Raw genomic sequence first — 17521 nt, 5'->3', positions numbered from 1 at the left:
TAAGCGCACGCGGCTCTCCACTGATAATGTAGACAGACTCACGTTCATAAAGATGAACAAATCATGGATCCGAAACGACTTTTCTACCCCTGTGTCATCCTGGGGAGAGTAAAAGCTTGATGATTGGTTAAAATCACCCTACCAACCGTTTTAAGCTTTCAAATTACTAATCATGTTTATCTGTATCTTGACTGGAAAATAATTTGGGCTTTGTAGCAGTGTGCAGCACTGATCCTATTAGGCCATCTATAATAAGCTTCACCAGATTTAAAATTAAAAATAATTTTTAGCTGCATCTAGCCCGGAAAATAATTTTGGGGCTCCGAGATGCGCAAGACACATAAGTGCCTTCTTGCTGCACTACCTGCAGCATGACCCTCATATTGTCAGAATTCGAAGTAATCATGACTACTGGGTTGCCACACTCTTATATCCCCCAAACTTTTCGATCAACCTTTTCATTTTAATAAAGACCAAAAAAATGGTCATTTTTGAAATTATAAGCATTAGCAGGTTGTTAGAAACTGAAATCAAACAGTTTTCAACTCAAAACTTTATTCTAGGTGATGTTACATTTTCACATAGGACCCCTTGTTCGAAAGGAGCTTCTGAACTCTCTCGTCCATTGAATTTGTCAGGTTTTGGATGGTTTCTGCTTCAATTGTTTTGCATGAGGACAGAATACCCTCCCAGAGCTGTTGCTTAGATGTGAACTGCCTCCCGCCATCATAGACACTCCTTTTAATGATGCTCCAAAGGTTCTGAATGGGGTAGAGGTCAGGGGAGCATGGGGGTCACACCATAAGTTTGTCCCCTTTTATGCCCATATCAGCCAGAGATGCAGATGTTTTATGTGCAGCATGAGATGGTGCATTATCATGCAGAAAAATGATCTTGCTGTGAAATACACGGTTCTTCTTCTTGAACCATGGCAGGAAGTGCTGTTTGAGAAAATCCACATACATTATGGAGTTCATCTTTAGCGCCTTCAGGGATCCTAAAGGGGCCGACAATCTCTCTCCCCATGATTCCAGCCCAAAACATTACTCCACCTCCTCCTTGTTGGCGCTGTAGCCGTGTTTGCGTGGGGTGTCCATCAACCAGCCATCCTCCACTCCATTCATCTGGACCATCGAGCGCTGCACGGCACTCATCCGTGAACAAAACAGTTTTGAAATCAGTCTTCATGTAATGTTTGGCCCACTGGAGCCGTTTCTGCTTGTGTGAAGTGGATAGAGGAGGTCGACAGGATGGCGTATGCACAGCTGCAAACCTCTGAAGGACCCTGCATCTTGTTGTTCGGGGGACGTTGGAGGCACAAGCAGCTTCAAAAACTTGTCTGCTGCTATGACAAGGCTTTTTTGCCGCTGCTCTTTCAACCTGACGTAATTGCCTGTAGGAAAGAGTCCTCAATTTGCCCTTATCAGCACGCACACGTGTGTACTGTGAATCAGCTACATACTTCTTGATTGCCAAGACACTTCATCCTGATCATAGCACAATATTGATTGTAGTCATGCCTTGACCTAAACACTCCACAATTTGTTGCTTCTCAGCAGCCGACACATCCTTTTTCTTTCCCATTTTGGCAGAAAATGTAGGCTGCTTAATAATGTGAGAGAGCCTTCTTAAGTAGTCTTGCCTTTCATTGGACACACCTGCCAAACTAATTAGCACAGGTGTCTGCAATTGCTTACAGTGATATAAAGAGCCCTGACACACATCACCATCAATGAGTTTAACTGACAAACAAACAAATTCTTCCCTTATCACTCCTAAACACTTTTTGCATAATAATTTGGAACGCGGTGTACATGTGCTTTTCCACAAAACACCAGTGGTTCACGTAGTGAATCTTACAGTTCTAACTTGCCAACCGTGGTCTGTATGGAATTGTTCAATAAAGGGCCCAAAATTAAGATAACATAGATGGGAGAGGTCTCTATGAATAGGAATTCCTAAGTATTTGATACCCTGTGAGGGCCAGGCAAAGGGAAAGTTGGACTGGATGGAATCCTATATGGATTTAGGGAGGGAGACATCGAGGGCCTCAGACTTCGCTGCATTGATTTTAAAATTTTACCATGTAACAAAGTGATCTATTTCAGCCATAACAGCAGGGATGGATATATGTGATTGAGTGATATATACTAGGACATCATCAGCAAATAGAGAGCACTTGTACTCGGTGCCTCCCACCTCAATCCACCTAATATTGGGGTTATGGCGAATTGATGAGAGCAGGTGCTCCGTCACTAGGATGTATAAGAGAGGGGACAGAGGACATCCCTGCCTTGTCCCATTGGTGATTGTGAAAGGTGATGAAAATGTTCTGACGCACCCCCTGGGCCTTGGGACACCCGGAGCCGGACCCTTTTTGGTGGATGCTGGTGGTTGTAGTCTTCGTGGCGGCGATCCGGTTCCGTGGCTCAGGGCGGTCAAACCAGTGGCGGAACTATTTATGTGGTTTTGATGTTTAAATGTCCGACTACGCCACCCGTGGATTGCGGTCAGAGTGAACCGCCGCTACAGGGCAGACCGCTAAGGCTGGTGTTGTGGGTGCAGCAGAGCGTAGCATAACTCCCCACGGGAGGAGTATAGCCTCAGGGCAGTGTATGCGGAGGATGGGGGTGATGGTGCAGGGCAGCAGCAGTAACGACACGGAGTCAGTGATGCAGTTCAGGGCCTTTACTCACAGTTCTTATTATCCAGACCACGTCTGCAGGTAACGGCTGCCCACGTCGTACTGTGCTCACCAGGTGAGGGGCTCAGACAACTCCCAGATAACTTTGGAGCGCTTCACAGGACCCCCTTTGTGTGTCCTTTGTCTGGCCTTTCTTACCAACACTTCTGTCCGGCTGCCTCGGGCCTCCTCTTGGTAAACTTGGCGCCAGTTTCCCTGACCCTATGTGGTGCCTTCCTAGCGGGTGGAGCAAGGGGCTGCGCCACATAAAATGTCAGAGCCTCCGGTTTCTAGCTGAGGGTCGTTTCCTGCCTCCACTAGTTCGGGGACCGGTCTCCCCCTTTGGCCTGACCCCTCCACGCAGGTGTATTCGGGCGTGCGGTGGCGACTCGCCCGTCCGCACCCCTGGGATCCCTTCATTCCTCGTTCCTGGAGCCTTCTCCGCTCCTCTTCCTTCCTTCTCCCTCTTGCAGGCCTGGGCCTCTGTTACTAGGCCCGCCTCCGGAGCAGAGCTCATGCAGAGCCCCTGCTCCCTGCCACTTCTGCTCAGACTTCTCTGCACTGAACTAAGATGGTGCCCACCTTTTATACTCCCTTCTCAATGCACCCAGGAACTGCTTCCTCCCTGCTCCTGCACTGCAGGGTTCCCCTTCCTCAGTGTTCCCTCCCCCCACTCCAGCCAGGGACAGGGACTGTCGTGCCCATCTCAGGGGCATATTGGTCGCCCTGCCCCACGGCAATGTGGTGTAATGCATGCAGGTGTCGGGTCCTGATCCACACTCCATCCTTATCTGAGAGTGAGATATCACACCTCTGGGTGAGGTGCAATACGTCTGTAGCAACCGAGCCCTCGGTGCTACAGTTCCATTTATCTTCAGCCTAGGTGACGTATTGTGATACAGGGCCGTGATTTTGGCTATAAAAGGGTCCCCTAGACCCCTACCCCAAGCTTTTTAAGAGAATCATATATGGCGTGCCAGGAGACTCTATGGAATGCTTTCTCAGCATCCAACGAGAGTATCTACTTACAAATTTTTAACTGCATCTAGCCCAGGAAATACTTTGTGCCTAGTAGCAGTGTCTGCTAGTCAGCGGATTATCCCGGCTGTTAAGCAAGCTACACCACCTGTAGTTTGGACACTTAATTTTTTCAAAGGAAATGCTTCGGGACCACGGGATACTTAGTGAAGAGCATCAGGAGGCACCCCAAGGCATAGGGGCTGGGACTGGCACTAGGATGCCTTGCGGTGGACAGCCGAGCTCGATCCTTATAAAAGCTTTTTAACTGCAGCAGCTTTAGTGGACGCTACTGGAGCTGGAATTACACGGCTGCTGGCATGAGACTTGCCCTCCAATAGATCCTTGTAAATGGATTTAAAGTGTATTCATTCAAATTAGAGGGACAATTTAAATTAAAAAGCTTAGAGCTGCCTCCACCACAGGGGGGCTCTCTCGACCCACCAGCGGACAGGCACCAGTATTGGGAGAGGGGGGCTGGCCGTCAGGGTTCACCGCGGCTCTGGCACAAACCCGGCGACACGGAGGTGGCACGGGCAGGAGCGGACTGGCCGTCTCGGCTTCTCACTTTTTGGATTTTAGAAGGGCATGACATGCCTATATCTGTGTCTCCCCCTCCTTTTACTCCTCCACCTCTTTTCTTTTCGCATGACTATATGTACTTGTCACTTTTCCATGTGTTAGTTGTGTCTTCTGAGCAGTTTGTCAGCTTTTGGACACCTTTGAAGGTGTTTTCTATGTGTTTCTATGTGTTTTTGTTTGCCTGCCATTGGTTTTAACGGTGTTCGACGAACAGTTCGACGAACAGTTCGGCGAACACACGGGTGTTCGACGAACCGAACCGAACTCGAACACTACGGGGGTGGCTCAACACTAGTCTGTACCCCTATCTACTGTCATCCATTGTCCCTCTTGTAATATTTTATCAACCATCCTGCCTTTGATAGGCAGTCTAAGGGGTAACATTTCTGCTTGTAGAGAGTGCCAAGGTGTAGTGAGACTTTTATAGGAAATAAAAGTCTCCCCCTGAGAAATTAAATATACAAATTACCTTTTCGATCATATATGAATTAATATAAATAAGTTCATGAGGGTGGGGTTGGGGGCAGAATCTCAACTCATATACTTTTTTTTATGTTTTTTTTTTTATTGTAGCATTGTAAGAAAACTTGTGGAATTGGTCATGGCCAGTGCCAGTCCTCTGTTCTAAAGGCCCACAGACGCATTAGAGTAAAGGTGGCCTGACATTTTGTTAGGCCCCATCAACCATCTAATGGCTAAATGTTCAATTGTCAATGTTTCAAATAATGACCCTTGTATTTTTTTTTTACAGAATATAAATGTGCAGATGGACGCCAAAAATCTCCATGAAATCCTTAATGAAGTTGATTTAAATAAGAACGGACAAGTTGAGTTGAATGAATTTCTACAGGTCAGTAGTAAATACATTTGTTCTAATGTGTTTCTATATTTGACAACTGTCCCAAATTTCTATAAATTTTGGGGCAGCGCCAACTTAAAGGGGCAGAGTTTAGGTTAAGCCTGCCTGAAAGTGGGTGTTTAAGGGGAAGATTGGAGTGTTACTATTGGAGGGTTAGGGGAAGATTGGAGTGTTACTATTGGAGGGTTACGACTTCACCAGGCATTGGATTATCTTTCTCATAATTCTGTGTTATGCCATCACTGAGTTATTTGAGTATGAAATTATCACATTGACACCTGGGGGTTACAATTCTCCTTGTCAAAGTTGGTTGTTCCTTTACAGTTTGGCACTGAATGGCCAATATCATACTGTGTGGAGACACATCCTTAACTAGTATCACCCTTACATCTCCAGGAAAAATTGCAAAGGAACAATGCAACAAATGTTTTTTCAGATTTTTTTTATGAAGGATACAAATATTTACAAATATAGATATGTCAGGAGAGCTGAAGGGTCCGATTTACCTCAATGGCAGTGCAGAAAGAAGCAGGAAAATTGGGGTTTTTGTATATAAAAAAAATAAAAGTAAAGCACAGAATGTTAAGATGAATTTAAATTAAAAAGGAATAAAACAATAAGTACGCTTGATACATTTTCGAACTGTTGGACATTTGCTACTAGAACTTTTTTTAAAGTTCTAGAACACATTCTTAGAACATTCATTCTTAGCACACAAAGGAGAACATAAAAAATCTAGGATTCCATCGGCGCCGCTGGTCTCTGCGGCTCGACAAAAAAAGAATTAGAGGTTGACAGTTTTACATCCTAAACAGAGGCTGCTTACAATTGTACTGCAGATTCTTCAGATTCCATTAGTGGAATTTAGAATATGCAAAAAGACATTTAGGCTCAAAGCTTTAAAGGTGTTATAAAGCTTTAAAAAGACGAAAAATGTCCTGATGCTAAAGCATCGGCAGGCCCAATCTCTTTTTACACTGCTCATGTAATGATATGCCCTACCATTGTGTGAGCGCTGTCATAGCCGTGATGCCAGTATGCATGACATGTTTTTGTTGACAGTTTTTCCCCCATCTGACTGATGTTTAGTAAAAGAAAATGTCTCCATCGGGGCCCTGATTTAATAAAAAGCCAAAATTTGCAACGTGTCTGAAAGGTCAGGAATAGGTTTTCAGTAAATATAACCTTGTTCTACAGCATCTCTGATCATTCTTACCAATGGACCGTTTTTTTTATTTTTTTTTAGGAAAGTCTTAAAAATTGGATAGCTTAAAGCAGGGGTGGGGAACCACAAGCCTGCGGGCCATTTACGGCCCTCGAAGACCTTTTCTCCGGCCCCCGGTCAGATTCCCAGAGATTACAGTGCTTGGGCCGGCAGCTGTGTTTTGACGGCCAACAGCCCTTTAATTTGTTCTTGCTCTGTGAGCACGTGCACGCACCGTTCACTACTGAGCGGTGCGCATACAGTGAAAAATGATGTCCTGACGCCAGTGCCAGGGTCACGACGTATCTTGTGGGAGGCCCTTGACAGAAAAAAGGCTCCCCACCCCTGACTTAAAGGGAAGGGCTTAAAGTCACCATGTCACCAAGTTTTCCCAATAGAAAGTATGCCAGTCTCGTCATATACAATGATGGAACTATCACTGCCCATAAGCTCTGTGGCATTGTGCGGGAATTAGCACATGAGAGGCTGGAGTTAGATACATGGATTATAGCACAAAGCAAATCGTGAGCAGTCTAGTGAATGGATTTTGCCTTTCTTTATATCTTTATTCCATACACAGTCTGTATATGTCACCTGACATCAATTGGACACTTGGCTCATATTTATGAAAATTGTGTAATTTGTGCCAAATCTTTAGTGTACTGCAAATCCACCACTTGATATTTATCCAATGATCATGATAAATTTGCCAAAAATTACGCCAGAGCAACTTTTGAATCATGGTAGTATATTTCCCAATGCTAGAAAAAATCAGGAGACCAATTTGTCAAAAGTTGTGTGTTTAAAGGGGTTGTCCAGGCTTGGGGTTCAAGTTCACTTTGTGACTGCAGACCTGTGAATTCTCACAGCGCACAGTGTGCACGCAGTCTGGATTCTCCAGTGCCGGGGGCGAGCGGGCACGTGACCTCAAATATGGAGGCAACACCATGAAGAAGCCTTCATAAGGGAACATCACCCAGGTCCTACTCCCAAGATCATGATGTGAGGTGGCGTAATGTACCATAACCAGACCCCTCTAGTCTTCATTCCATATACACTAATAGCTCAGGGTTACATTGATTTGTTGGAGGAACCAGTGGTACAGCCGTACTACCATGAGCATCCCGTGTGACCTAAACACGATACCATGGCCTGCAGAGTCTACAGACTTGTCTTCCATCCAACACATCTGGAACGTCGTTGGTCGGTAATTCCAAAGGGAGCTGCCGGAAAACCTTCATTCTGATGATAGCGGGGGTCTTGGCAGTTCGATTCCAGCCAATCAAAGAGTGATTGCATATCCTGGCAATATACTTGAGCCATCTTTTTAGTATGGTGGGAAAACAGTTTTGACACTTCTCGGACAATCTAACCCTAAAATGCTATTGTCCAGAAAACCTACTAATTTAGCATGGACCAAACTAGTCCTGTACTGGAGTACCAGTAGTTTGCTTCTTACTGGACTTCCCTACTGGTTTTGCAACAGCTTTGAATGCCAAGTTATTAAAGTCTATAGTAATTTAAAAATAGAGATGGATCTAAAATTACATTTTTATTTTTAGCTTTTTTTCCCCAATTTATTTTTGCTCTACTTTTATTTTTTATCCTTTATGGCTTCCCGGAGAGCAACACGTTTTTGAACACCCAGTTCTGATCTGTCTGGATTGTAGAGTTTATTCTGGAGTTTATTTTTGCTAAGTCTTTCTTACTCGGGCAGGTATTTCAGCCACCTGCCAGCTTTTTCCTGAGCCAAGGCGATGATGAATGCGGAACATGAGATAAATTAATGCTAGGGATTTTGGTCAATGTCAGCCCTTTCTTCCTGATGTCAAGTTAAACAAACAAGATCAAGGCAAAGGAAATGGTAATTGTCTCTCTCGAGATGAGCTGTAGATAAGAGCATTGTTGAATCTAAATGCAGGAAATTTTCAGCAGCGGTGTCCAGCATCACAAAAAAAAAAGAATAATTATTTCTTAATACATTTATCACCGCTTCAATCAGATTAAATGCATATTCTATTAACCATTGACAACAATGAATTGTTCCTTTGAAATTATACTGGAAACATTTTTATTCCCTATTTGACAGGAAGGCCATACAGAGGATCGGTTGTATATAGAATTGCTTTTATATCTTCCGGGAAAACTTGGCTGTCATCTTGAGCCCAATGTGGAGATTGTAATTGCGAGGAAGATAAAGTAGACAATAATTCATTTTCATGATTTTAGTCGAGGCCGTAGGGAATCGGTATTGAGCTGGAGAATTCCGATTACAAACACCCAGGTGAACGCTTGTAACTCACCACCGTTTAAGACTTTACTAATCTCCTCGACTGAAATTGATAACTAGTTTCATGCATCATTTACAGCCTTGCCAGGCCAAGCCGCCATTGTGTTTTTTCCGACCAGAGAAACATTTCATTCTGCCGGCAAAACACGCAACATTAGTCGAAACATAGTCAACTTTTTTTTTCCCCAGCAGATAAAATGTGTCATCTTAATAACGGCGGTGGAGCAAAGCCATTTATCTTCAGTGTTGTAAATATTAACCCTGTTCCTGCGCAGAATAGAATTCGAGAGCACCTGAAAACGTCGCTTATGTGCTAGACTGGGGTTCAAGCATTTGTTGTCATCATTTATCAAAGTAGAGGATGTACGAGCAAGGAAGAAATGTAACGGAAAAAGCAGAGTCTTAAAGGGGTTTTCTGGTTTCACAAATCCCCTGTCCTCCGGTTGCCTTTCTTACCCGCCCCGGTCCAGCTTCTAGTTCCTTCCACTGTTCTTGGTGTTGGTTACCGTCTGCAGTGCTGACAACACGTTGACAGTGCTGCAGCCAATCAGCGAGCTCCGCAGCTGTCTGCGGCATGTGCCGTCAACTTGGATTGAGCCGCTGAACTCTGGTATTGACTACGGTGCTGTCGAAGCAGATCAACAACAACAGACACCTGGAACAGTGGAAGAGACTCAGCTGGACCCGGGGAGGATGAGTAAATCACAACTTTTTTTTTTTTTTAACAAAGTGCAGTTGGGGGACTGGGGTTTTTCCAAAACTGGATAACCCCTTCAGCCTTTTGGCCACTAATGCTAAATCTTTGTTAGACCCTATCACCTTGTGTCGTCTAATGTGGTGAGGACGATTTTTTGCCACCCTCACCTTCGAGCCCCAGTGTGACTGGTTCCTTTTCTCCGCCACAGCATTAGAACTTGTATGGCCATGATTGGTGCCAACACCGATCGTGACTGTTGCAGAAGGGTGTCAGCTATAGCATACAGCTGACAGCTGCTGCATTTTCACCTGTCGGGGGATTCTATTCACTTACAACTTAAATCTGACCTGAGATATATTTGTGATGACTAAGGGGTTAATAATGGGCATGCAGGAGTAAAATGTGCCTAATTCATAAAGACTCACACCACTTAATGAATTAGGTTCATCTTATCACTGGCATGCGCCTCCACCAGAAATGTACTCCAGTCGATGACTGGAGTACATTTCTGGTGTAAGTTACGCCACTAAAGTGGTGCAATGTTTGAAGAATTTGCCAGGTAGGCTTTGCCAGACAGCCCCCCCCCCTTTCTATGACCACTTTGGCAGATGTGGCTGGCACTTGTGTGAAAATGTCAAAACTTGCAAAATTTTTGTGAAACTTCGAGTTGCGCAACAATTTTGCAACATTTCAAAGTTTTTTGTGCCAGAATACTGGTGAATACACTTTGATTAATCTGTGTCATAGTTCATTTCTACTTGAAGCAATGGAGTTAGATGGACAGAGTAATATTTAGGTGAAGATTATGTTACACGTACGCCGCCTAAATTCAGATTGGGGCGAGACCGGTTACATGAATTCGTTGGCATCCTGGGGGAACCGTTACTCAGGGCGACCATAGCCCATGTGCTGCAGCTTCTCTCAGGCACACGATAGATTCAGTTGCTGACCAGACACATTTGACAAGAGTCTTCATAAACTGTAGAACAGTAACATTTAATGAGGCATGGCCAGTGCAATGTAAATGTCTCTTTGAGCAACTGGCTCCAATAATAACAGTACAGTTTCCTTTACAGCACAGCAGTACACAGTCTATTATCTGGTAGCACAGTACAGCACAGTTTTAATGCATACACAACCACAGGCTTTTCCTTCACGAGGACTCAATAGTACACAGCATTCTTTATCCTGCATGGAGATGGAGGGGGGAAGGGTGTGATGAGGGAGATGATCTCTGACAGACTTCCTTCCAGTCCTTATCTTCCTGGCCGATAATACTCCACACTGTTAGCTCAGGGAGTCTAACTGACCTTTAATTAGCTTGCCTCCTGACCTGAATTCTGTTCCCTTGCCTTCTGTGAGGTACAGATCATAAGCCACCTTTCTCTTCGGCTCTGGCCAGACAGTAAACACAATTATTTAACCACTCTACCAGAATGCAGATTTATTTTTCCAAGACCCACACTACCAAATTCTACCACCGGGGTTGTTGAGCTTAATTTCTTTTAATGCCATTACAAAAAAAACCAAATACATCTGGACTTTCACAATGCCGCTCCAGTGCCGGCGATCCATTTCTGCCTCCGATCTTTGTTGATACAACAGTAACTGGATTACTGGGCTCCGCAGTCCGGTGAGGTCTAAATCGGAAAAACCGCGGAGCCCAATGATTGACCACAGTGGAGCAGTGAGGAACCGGTGGTGAAGGGCAATGGGGTACATACAGCTGAATTTATTAATTTTATGTACAAGAAATGAATGAAATAAATGAAAGCATGGGAGCTCAGCAGATTGCACGTGTGTAGCATATTATTTCCCATAAAAAGGATTTTCCAGCCAAGAAAAAATATTAAAAAACAGGGCTGAATCTTAGAAGAAGTCATATTTACCGGTCTACCGAGGCTCCATTTTGGACACTTCTTGGACACGTACTGCGCTAATCTGGATGTACACAGAGGTCTTTGTCCCACTGAGTCACATGGAATCCAAGAGATAAAGAAATTGCATTTCATTGCAAATATGGCAACAACTAGAACCTTACAGGTCTGTAATACAGAATCTTAAGGACTCTGCGCACCATAAAGATTGAAACCTAATTCTAGGAAAGTTTTTTTTAACTATTAAAAAAAAGTTTTTTTTTTTTTTTTTTAGTATTTTCTTACAGGCAGTGATGCCAACAGTTACCTTTGTTAGGTTAGCTTATATAAACTCTGCACAAGTCTTGTGTGATATAATAGGTGTTGTGACACACTGAGTACAATGCTACATTACCACCTGGGGTCATGGATGTCAGTAATACAGTACAGACCAAAAGTTTGGACACACCTCATTTAAAGATTTTTCTGTATTTTCATGACTATGAAAATTGTACATTCACACTGAAGGCATCAAAACTATGAATTAACACATGTGGAATTATATACTTAACAAAAAAGTGTGAAACAACTGAAAATATGTCTTATATTCTAGGTTCTTCAAAGTAGCCACCTTTTGCTTTGATGACTGCTTTGCACACTCTTGGCATTCTCTTGATGAGCTTCAAGAGGTAGTCACCGGAAATGGTCTTCACTTCACAGGTGTGCCCTGTCGGGTTTAATAAGTGGGATTTCTTGCCTTATAAATGGGGTTGGGACCATCAGTTGTGTTGTGCAGAAGTCAGGTGGATAGACAGCTGATAGTCCTACAGAATAGACTGTTAGAATTTGTATTATGGCAAGAAAAAAGCAGCTAAGTAAAGAAAAACAAGTGGCCATCATTACTTTAAGAAATGAAGGTCAGTCAGTCCGAAAAATTGGGCAAACTTTGAAAGTATCCCCAAGTGCAGTTGCAAAAATCATCAAGCGCTACAAAGAAACTGGCTCACATGAGGTCCGCCCCAGGAAAGGAAGACCAAGAGTCACCTCTGCTTCTGAGGATAAGTTTATCTGAGTCACCAGCCTCAGAAATTGCAGGTTAACAGCAGCTCAGATTAGAGACCAGGTCAATGCCACACAGAGTTCTAGCAGCAGACACATCTCTAGAACAACTGTTAAGAGGAGACTTTGTGCAGCAGGCCTTCATGGTAAAATAGCTGCTAGGAAACCACTGCTAAGGACAGGCAACAAGCAGAAGAGACTTGTTTGGGCTAAAGAACACAAGGAATGGACATTAGACCAGTGGAAATCTGTGCTTTGGTCTGATGAGTCCAAATTTGAGATCTTTGGTTCCAACCACCGTGTTTTTGTGCGATGCAGAAAAGGTGAACGGATGGACTCTACATGCCTGGTTCCCACCGTGAAGCATGGAGGAGGAGGTGTGATGGTGCTTTGCTGGTGACACTGTTGGGGATTTATTCAAAATTGAAGGCATACTGAACCAGCATGGCTACCACAGCATCTTGCAGCGGCATGCTATTCCATCCGGTTTGCGTTTAGTTGGACCATCATTTATTTTTCAACAGGACAATGACCCCAAACACACCTCTAGGCTGTGTAAGAGCTATTTGACCAAGAAGGAGAGTGATGGGGTGCTACGCCAGATGACCTGGCCTCCACAGTCACCAGACCTGAACCCAATCTAGATGGTTTGGGGTGAGCTGGACCGCAGAGTGAAGGCAAAAGGGCCAACAAGTGCTAAGCATCTCTGGGAACTCCTTCAAGATTGTTGGAAGACCATTTCCGGTGACTACCTCTTGAAGCTCATCAAGAGAATGCCAAGAGTGTGCAAAGCAGTCATCAAAGCAAAAGGTGGCTACTTTGAAGAACCTAGAATATAAGACATATTTTCAGTTGTTTCACACTTTTTTGTTAAATATATAATTCCACATGTTAATTCATAGTTTTGATGCCTTCAGTGTGAATGTACAATTTTCATAGTCATGAAAATACAGAAAAATCTTTAAATGAGAAGGTGTGTCCAAACTTTTGGTCTGTACTGTATATTGGTTCGTGTCAAATGAAAGATTGTGAGATTTGTTTCTGGACACATATTGGCTTAACTTTTTTGTTTTTGTTTTCTTTGTTAAAGCTCATGAGCGCCATCCAGAAAGGTTTTGTATCCAGCAGCCGTCTGGCAATACTGATGAAAAGCGCGGAGGAGAACCTGGATCAAAGAGAAGCCATTCCGGTGGACCGCAGCGGGGGTGGCGTGTGAGTCTTAAGACAGCGGACGCACGTTTCTGCTTCTCTATGCTGACGACATTCCAAGGCTTCTCTGGCTGCATTCGCTGCAATTTGGCACCTAGCGTGAACTTGACGTTTTATAGAATTTTTTCTTTTTTCAGTATGCATGATTTTTGTTTTCCTTTTTTTACGGCTTGTACGATTTTTTTGACATATTCTATGCATCGAGCAACAATGTAAGTATTTTGAAAAGTGTGTGGCTACACATCTTTGTAGGGCGCAAAGATGGCTTAAATGATGTCAGAGGGTTTATGGAGATGCTGAGCTTTCAGCGATGTCTGTGATTCCGAGCATTATTTAGTGGATGCTTTTGTTTTTAAAGGGAAATGTACTGTAATAGATGAGCTTTATATAAAGAAAACTAATTTATGCAAAAATTAGATTTTATTTATACTCAATAGTCTATGCCCAGAGAACTGCTGCAGGCTCCAAACTAATACACAAGAAAATAGAGTTTTTGCTGCGAGTGAATCTAGTCAATATGAGTACATGGGGAAAATGTATAAAAAGGGTCGAGATGCCCGGGTACAATTATCCCTGCAACGAAAACAGGTTTAATCTGCATTAGTTTGTATAATTGTATCCCAACAGGTTCTTAATAGTTTCTAGTCATTTCCCTTGAGTTACAGCACAGTAGGGCTTGTTCAGTACTACTCGTATCGGGGCTGATGACGTTGTGTCCCCACGTAAGTACTAGGATGCTCACGATCAGTAGGTATTAAATTGAGGTTCACGATACCTGCTGATCGTGCTTGTGCCATGTACACGATGCCAAATTGTAGGCAGGGTTAATAGAGGTGACTAGTGGCAATGATGTCATGTTCCCGCTTACCTCCCAGGATGCGTGCATGATCAACAGGTATCATGTATGTCACGCATGCGTGATTGGCAGGTATCCGGTGGAGAATGGCTGCCAATAGGGCTCACATCCTTGGGAGTTATGTAGGGATGGGACCTCATCGGCACCACTTGCCTCCTCCTAAACTCACTCAATGCAACTTTCTGTGTGAGTCCTATGGCATTCATGCAACCTTTGTCCTTATATCCATGGTTGCTACATGACCTGTGGTTTATACCTAGTCCCCTTCCCCTGTAGAAAATGCAATGCAGCCATATTTATATTTCTGAGTGCCGTATCCATTTATCACCACCTAAATCGCCTGTCAGGGACGGACACAAAGAAAAAAGCGCCCTTGTGCAAGAACAGTATATGAGCCATTTGCAATCCAATTGCTCATCACAATGCACCCCTTTATATGCCTATAAAAGAAGCAGCTTCGAGGTGATAGTAGCCCCCTTACGTCCTGCGCCAGGTTGCACCACTGGCATGTCCGCCCCTGTACCCACTGTTATCTTCTCCAGATGAACTACTAGATTTTCATGACCTTTATGGCTAATTTTCACTAAGAACGCACAAAAAGTTATTTAAAAGATTGTGTAGGAACTGTCTAAATTTACTATTTTAGTGCATTTTATATTTACTAATCCTTTATTGATCTATACACACAAATAATTGATAAACGCACAATGGAAGCTCTGTGAGAATAGCACTAGCTATTAGGGTGCATCATTGACCCGTGGCCTCGAGCATCTGTACTCTTAGTGAATTACTGATTTTTCATTTTGCTTTTACCCTGTTTAAATTTATTATTAAAGCTATTATTTCATAGGGAATACTGGAATAAAATAGTATTACAAACCAGGAACACTTTAGCCCTGACCCTTTTACGTCGGCCGCTTCTACCGCATCCCTACAAATATGCACAGTTGACTTTCCTTAGCTTGTATGTTTTTTTTTTTTAATAAAGAAGAGGAACAGTCTGATAATTATTAGATAATTATGGGATCATAGTGGGTGTTCATGGGCACCATGACATCATCAGAAATGATACAAGAAGTAGATTAGTAACTCCTCCAGATTACAGTGAGTTCTGTGGCACTGGAGCGAGATTTGTGACTCTCGATAATCATAGAATAGTAACCTGCCCTTCATCTGAGAAGGACTTGGAAAAATATGAATTTAAGTAACATTCATACCTCTCCGGCTGTGGGAGACATTCATAACAGTAGACACAAAACCGCCCCCATCCAACAAAACCTCCCCCATCCAACAAAGCCTCCCCCATCCAACAAAGCCTCCCCCATCCAACAAAACCTCCCCCATCCAACAAAACCTCCCCCATCCAACAAAACCTCCCCCATCCAACAAAACCTCCCCCATCCAACAAAACCTCCCCCATCCAACAAAACCTCCCCCATCCAACAAAACCTCCCCCATCCAACAAAGCCTCCCCCATCCAACAAAGCCTCCCCCATCCAACAAAGCCTCCCCCACCCAACAAAGCCTCCCCCATCCAACAAAACCTCCCCCATCCAACAAAACCTCCCCCATCCAACAAAACCTCCCCCATCCAACAAAATCTCCCCCATCCAACAAAACCTCCCCCATCCAACAAAACCTCCCCCATCCAACAAAACCTCCCCCATCCAACAAAACCTCCCCCATCCAACAAAACCTCCCCCATCCAACAAAACCTCCCCCATCCAACAAAACCTCCCCCATCCAACAAAACCGCCCCCATCCAACAAAACCGCCCCCATCCAACAAAACCGCCCCCATCCAACAAAACCGCCCCCATCCAACAAAACCGCCCCCATCCAACAAAACCTCCCCATTCCAACAAAACCTCCCCATTCCAACAAAACCACCCCATTCCAACAAAACCACCCCATCCAACAAAACCACCCCTATTCAAAACTATTAAGGTCAAATTTGTGATGATGATTTTCCAAAGACTTTTTTTGCTAGTTGTAAGGAAAAGCAAGTCTGGGTATTTTAAAGAGGATTTATTTTTTTTTATTATCACAGACTTGCAAAATGATAAAATCAGTTACTCACCCCTGCAGATTCAGCAATGCCTCTGCACCGCTGTCCCCGGCTGCTGCGATGACATCACAACCACTGCAGTCAATCACTGAGCATAGCAGCTTCTGCTGTCCTTCATCGGCATCATCACCGAGCCCAGTGATTGGCTGCAGTTGTAAAATGCGTTGTAGTCTTGATGATACTGCTGACGGGAGCAGCGGTGGAAAGACATCGCTAGATTTTGGAAGGATCAGTATTCTGATTTTATCTGTATTTCTTTTGCGGTAACCACTCCTGGGATACAGGTGACCTTTTTCTTGGAACAAATAGACATTTAGTATTAATAGGTACAGTAAATTTATATATTATAGAGGGTTTAAAATCCTAGAAAATAAAGGATCGGATTCTCCTCCTCCACATAAAAAACAGCGCCACTCTTTGGTCATAGGTTACTTTATGGAGTGCAGCATAACTAAATGAAAGAGGATCAGCTGCAATACCAGACATGACCTATACACAAGAGTAGCGCTGTTTCTAGGAAAAGATCAGCACATTTTTTTTTTCCTAGCTGTATACTACTGTACTTCACATCAAAAATGAGCGTAGAAGAACATAAGTCTTTATATATAAAGAAAAAATTGGAGCCACTGAAATATTTTATTACAGCTACTATTAGTATAAAGAATTCCAGTTTTATGGGCAAAACAAGAACGAATACTGTGTGCCAAATGTCGTGTATGGTCCTCCAGCTTTGCTCCCATTTAGCATGCAGAATGCAAAAGTCAATGTTGTATTAGTCCTCTGCTGTGGTTTCTATCATTGTTCTGCTGTGTTTATTTTGTATCTATACTATACGACATGTGAATGGGATTTTTGGGGATTTTTTGCTGCTGCGTTACAATGGCCATTAATTCTGAGGATTCTAAATCCCAGATATTTTTTTTGTACTTTTTACATAGAACTCAAGTGTTTGGACACTGACTTTTGAAAAAAGAAAAATGACAAAAGCACCACCAATTTCTTATTACATGCAGATAAAATACATTTTAGCACATGTGATACATTCTGATGAAATGATATGAAATGAATGTAACGCCAACATGTAATCTCTGATATTGTGTGTGTTGTGTGATGCATCTTTTTTTTATCTGGTATTTTATATT

General features: G+C 43.3%; 1 protein-coding gene across 3 annotated transcripts in view; it reads left to right on the top strand.

Annotated features, from left to right (window-relative positions):
* The window catches only part of GPD2 (glycerol-3-phosphate dehydrogenase 2), a 310532-nt gene that overhangs the window by 175561 nt on the left and 117450 nt on the right, over positions 1-17521 (top strand). For 2 of the 3 annotated variants that reach the window (XM_073647152.1, XM_073647151.1), the window contains exons 16-17: positions 5034-5132; positions 13338-13459. In XM_073647152.1, the coding sequence (XP_073503253.1) occupies positions 5034-5132; positions 13338-13459 (221 nt within the window). Of the gene's footprint in view, positions 1-5033; positions 5133-13337; positions 15293-17521 lie in introns of those variants that run through there. The other variant, XM_073647153.1, reaches the window with a different exon arrangement.

This window comes from Phyllobates terribilis, unplaced genomic scaffold, assembly GCF_046119375.1.
Source record: "Phyllobates terribilis strain yellow unplaced genomic scaffold, ASM4611937v1 Scaffold_9__5_contigs__length_417890890, whole genome shotgun sequence".
NCBI classification, from domain to species: Eukaryota; Metazoa; Chordata; class Amphibia; order Anura; family Dendrobatidae; genus Phyllobates; species Phyllobates terribilis.
The sequence above is the reverse complement of the archived record's forward strand: the minus strand, read 5'-3'. Positions and strand labels throughout refer to the sequence as shown.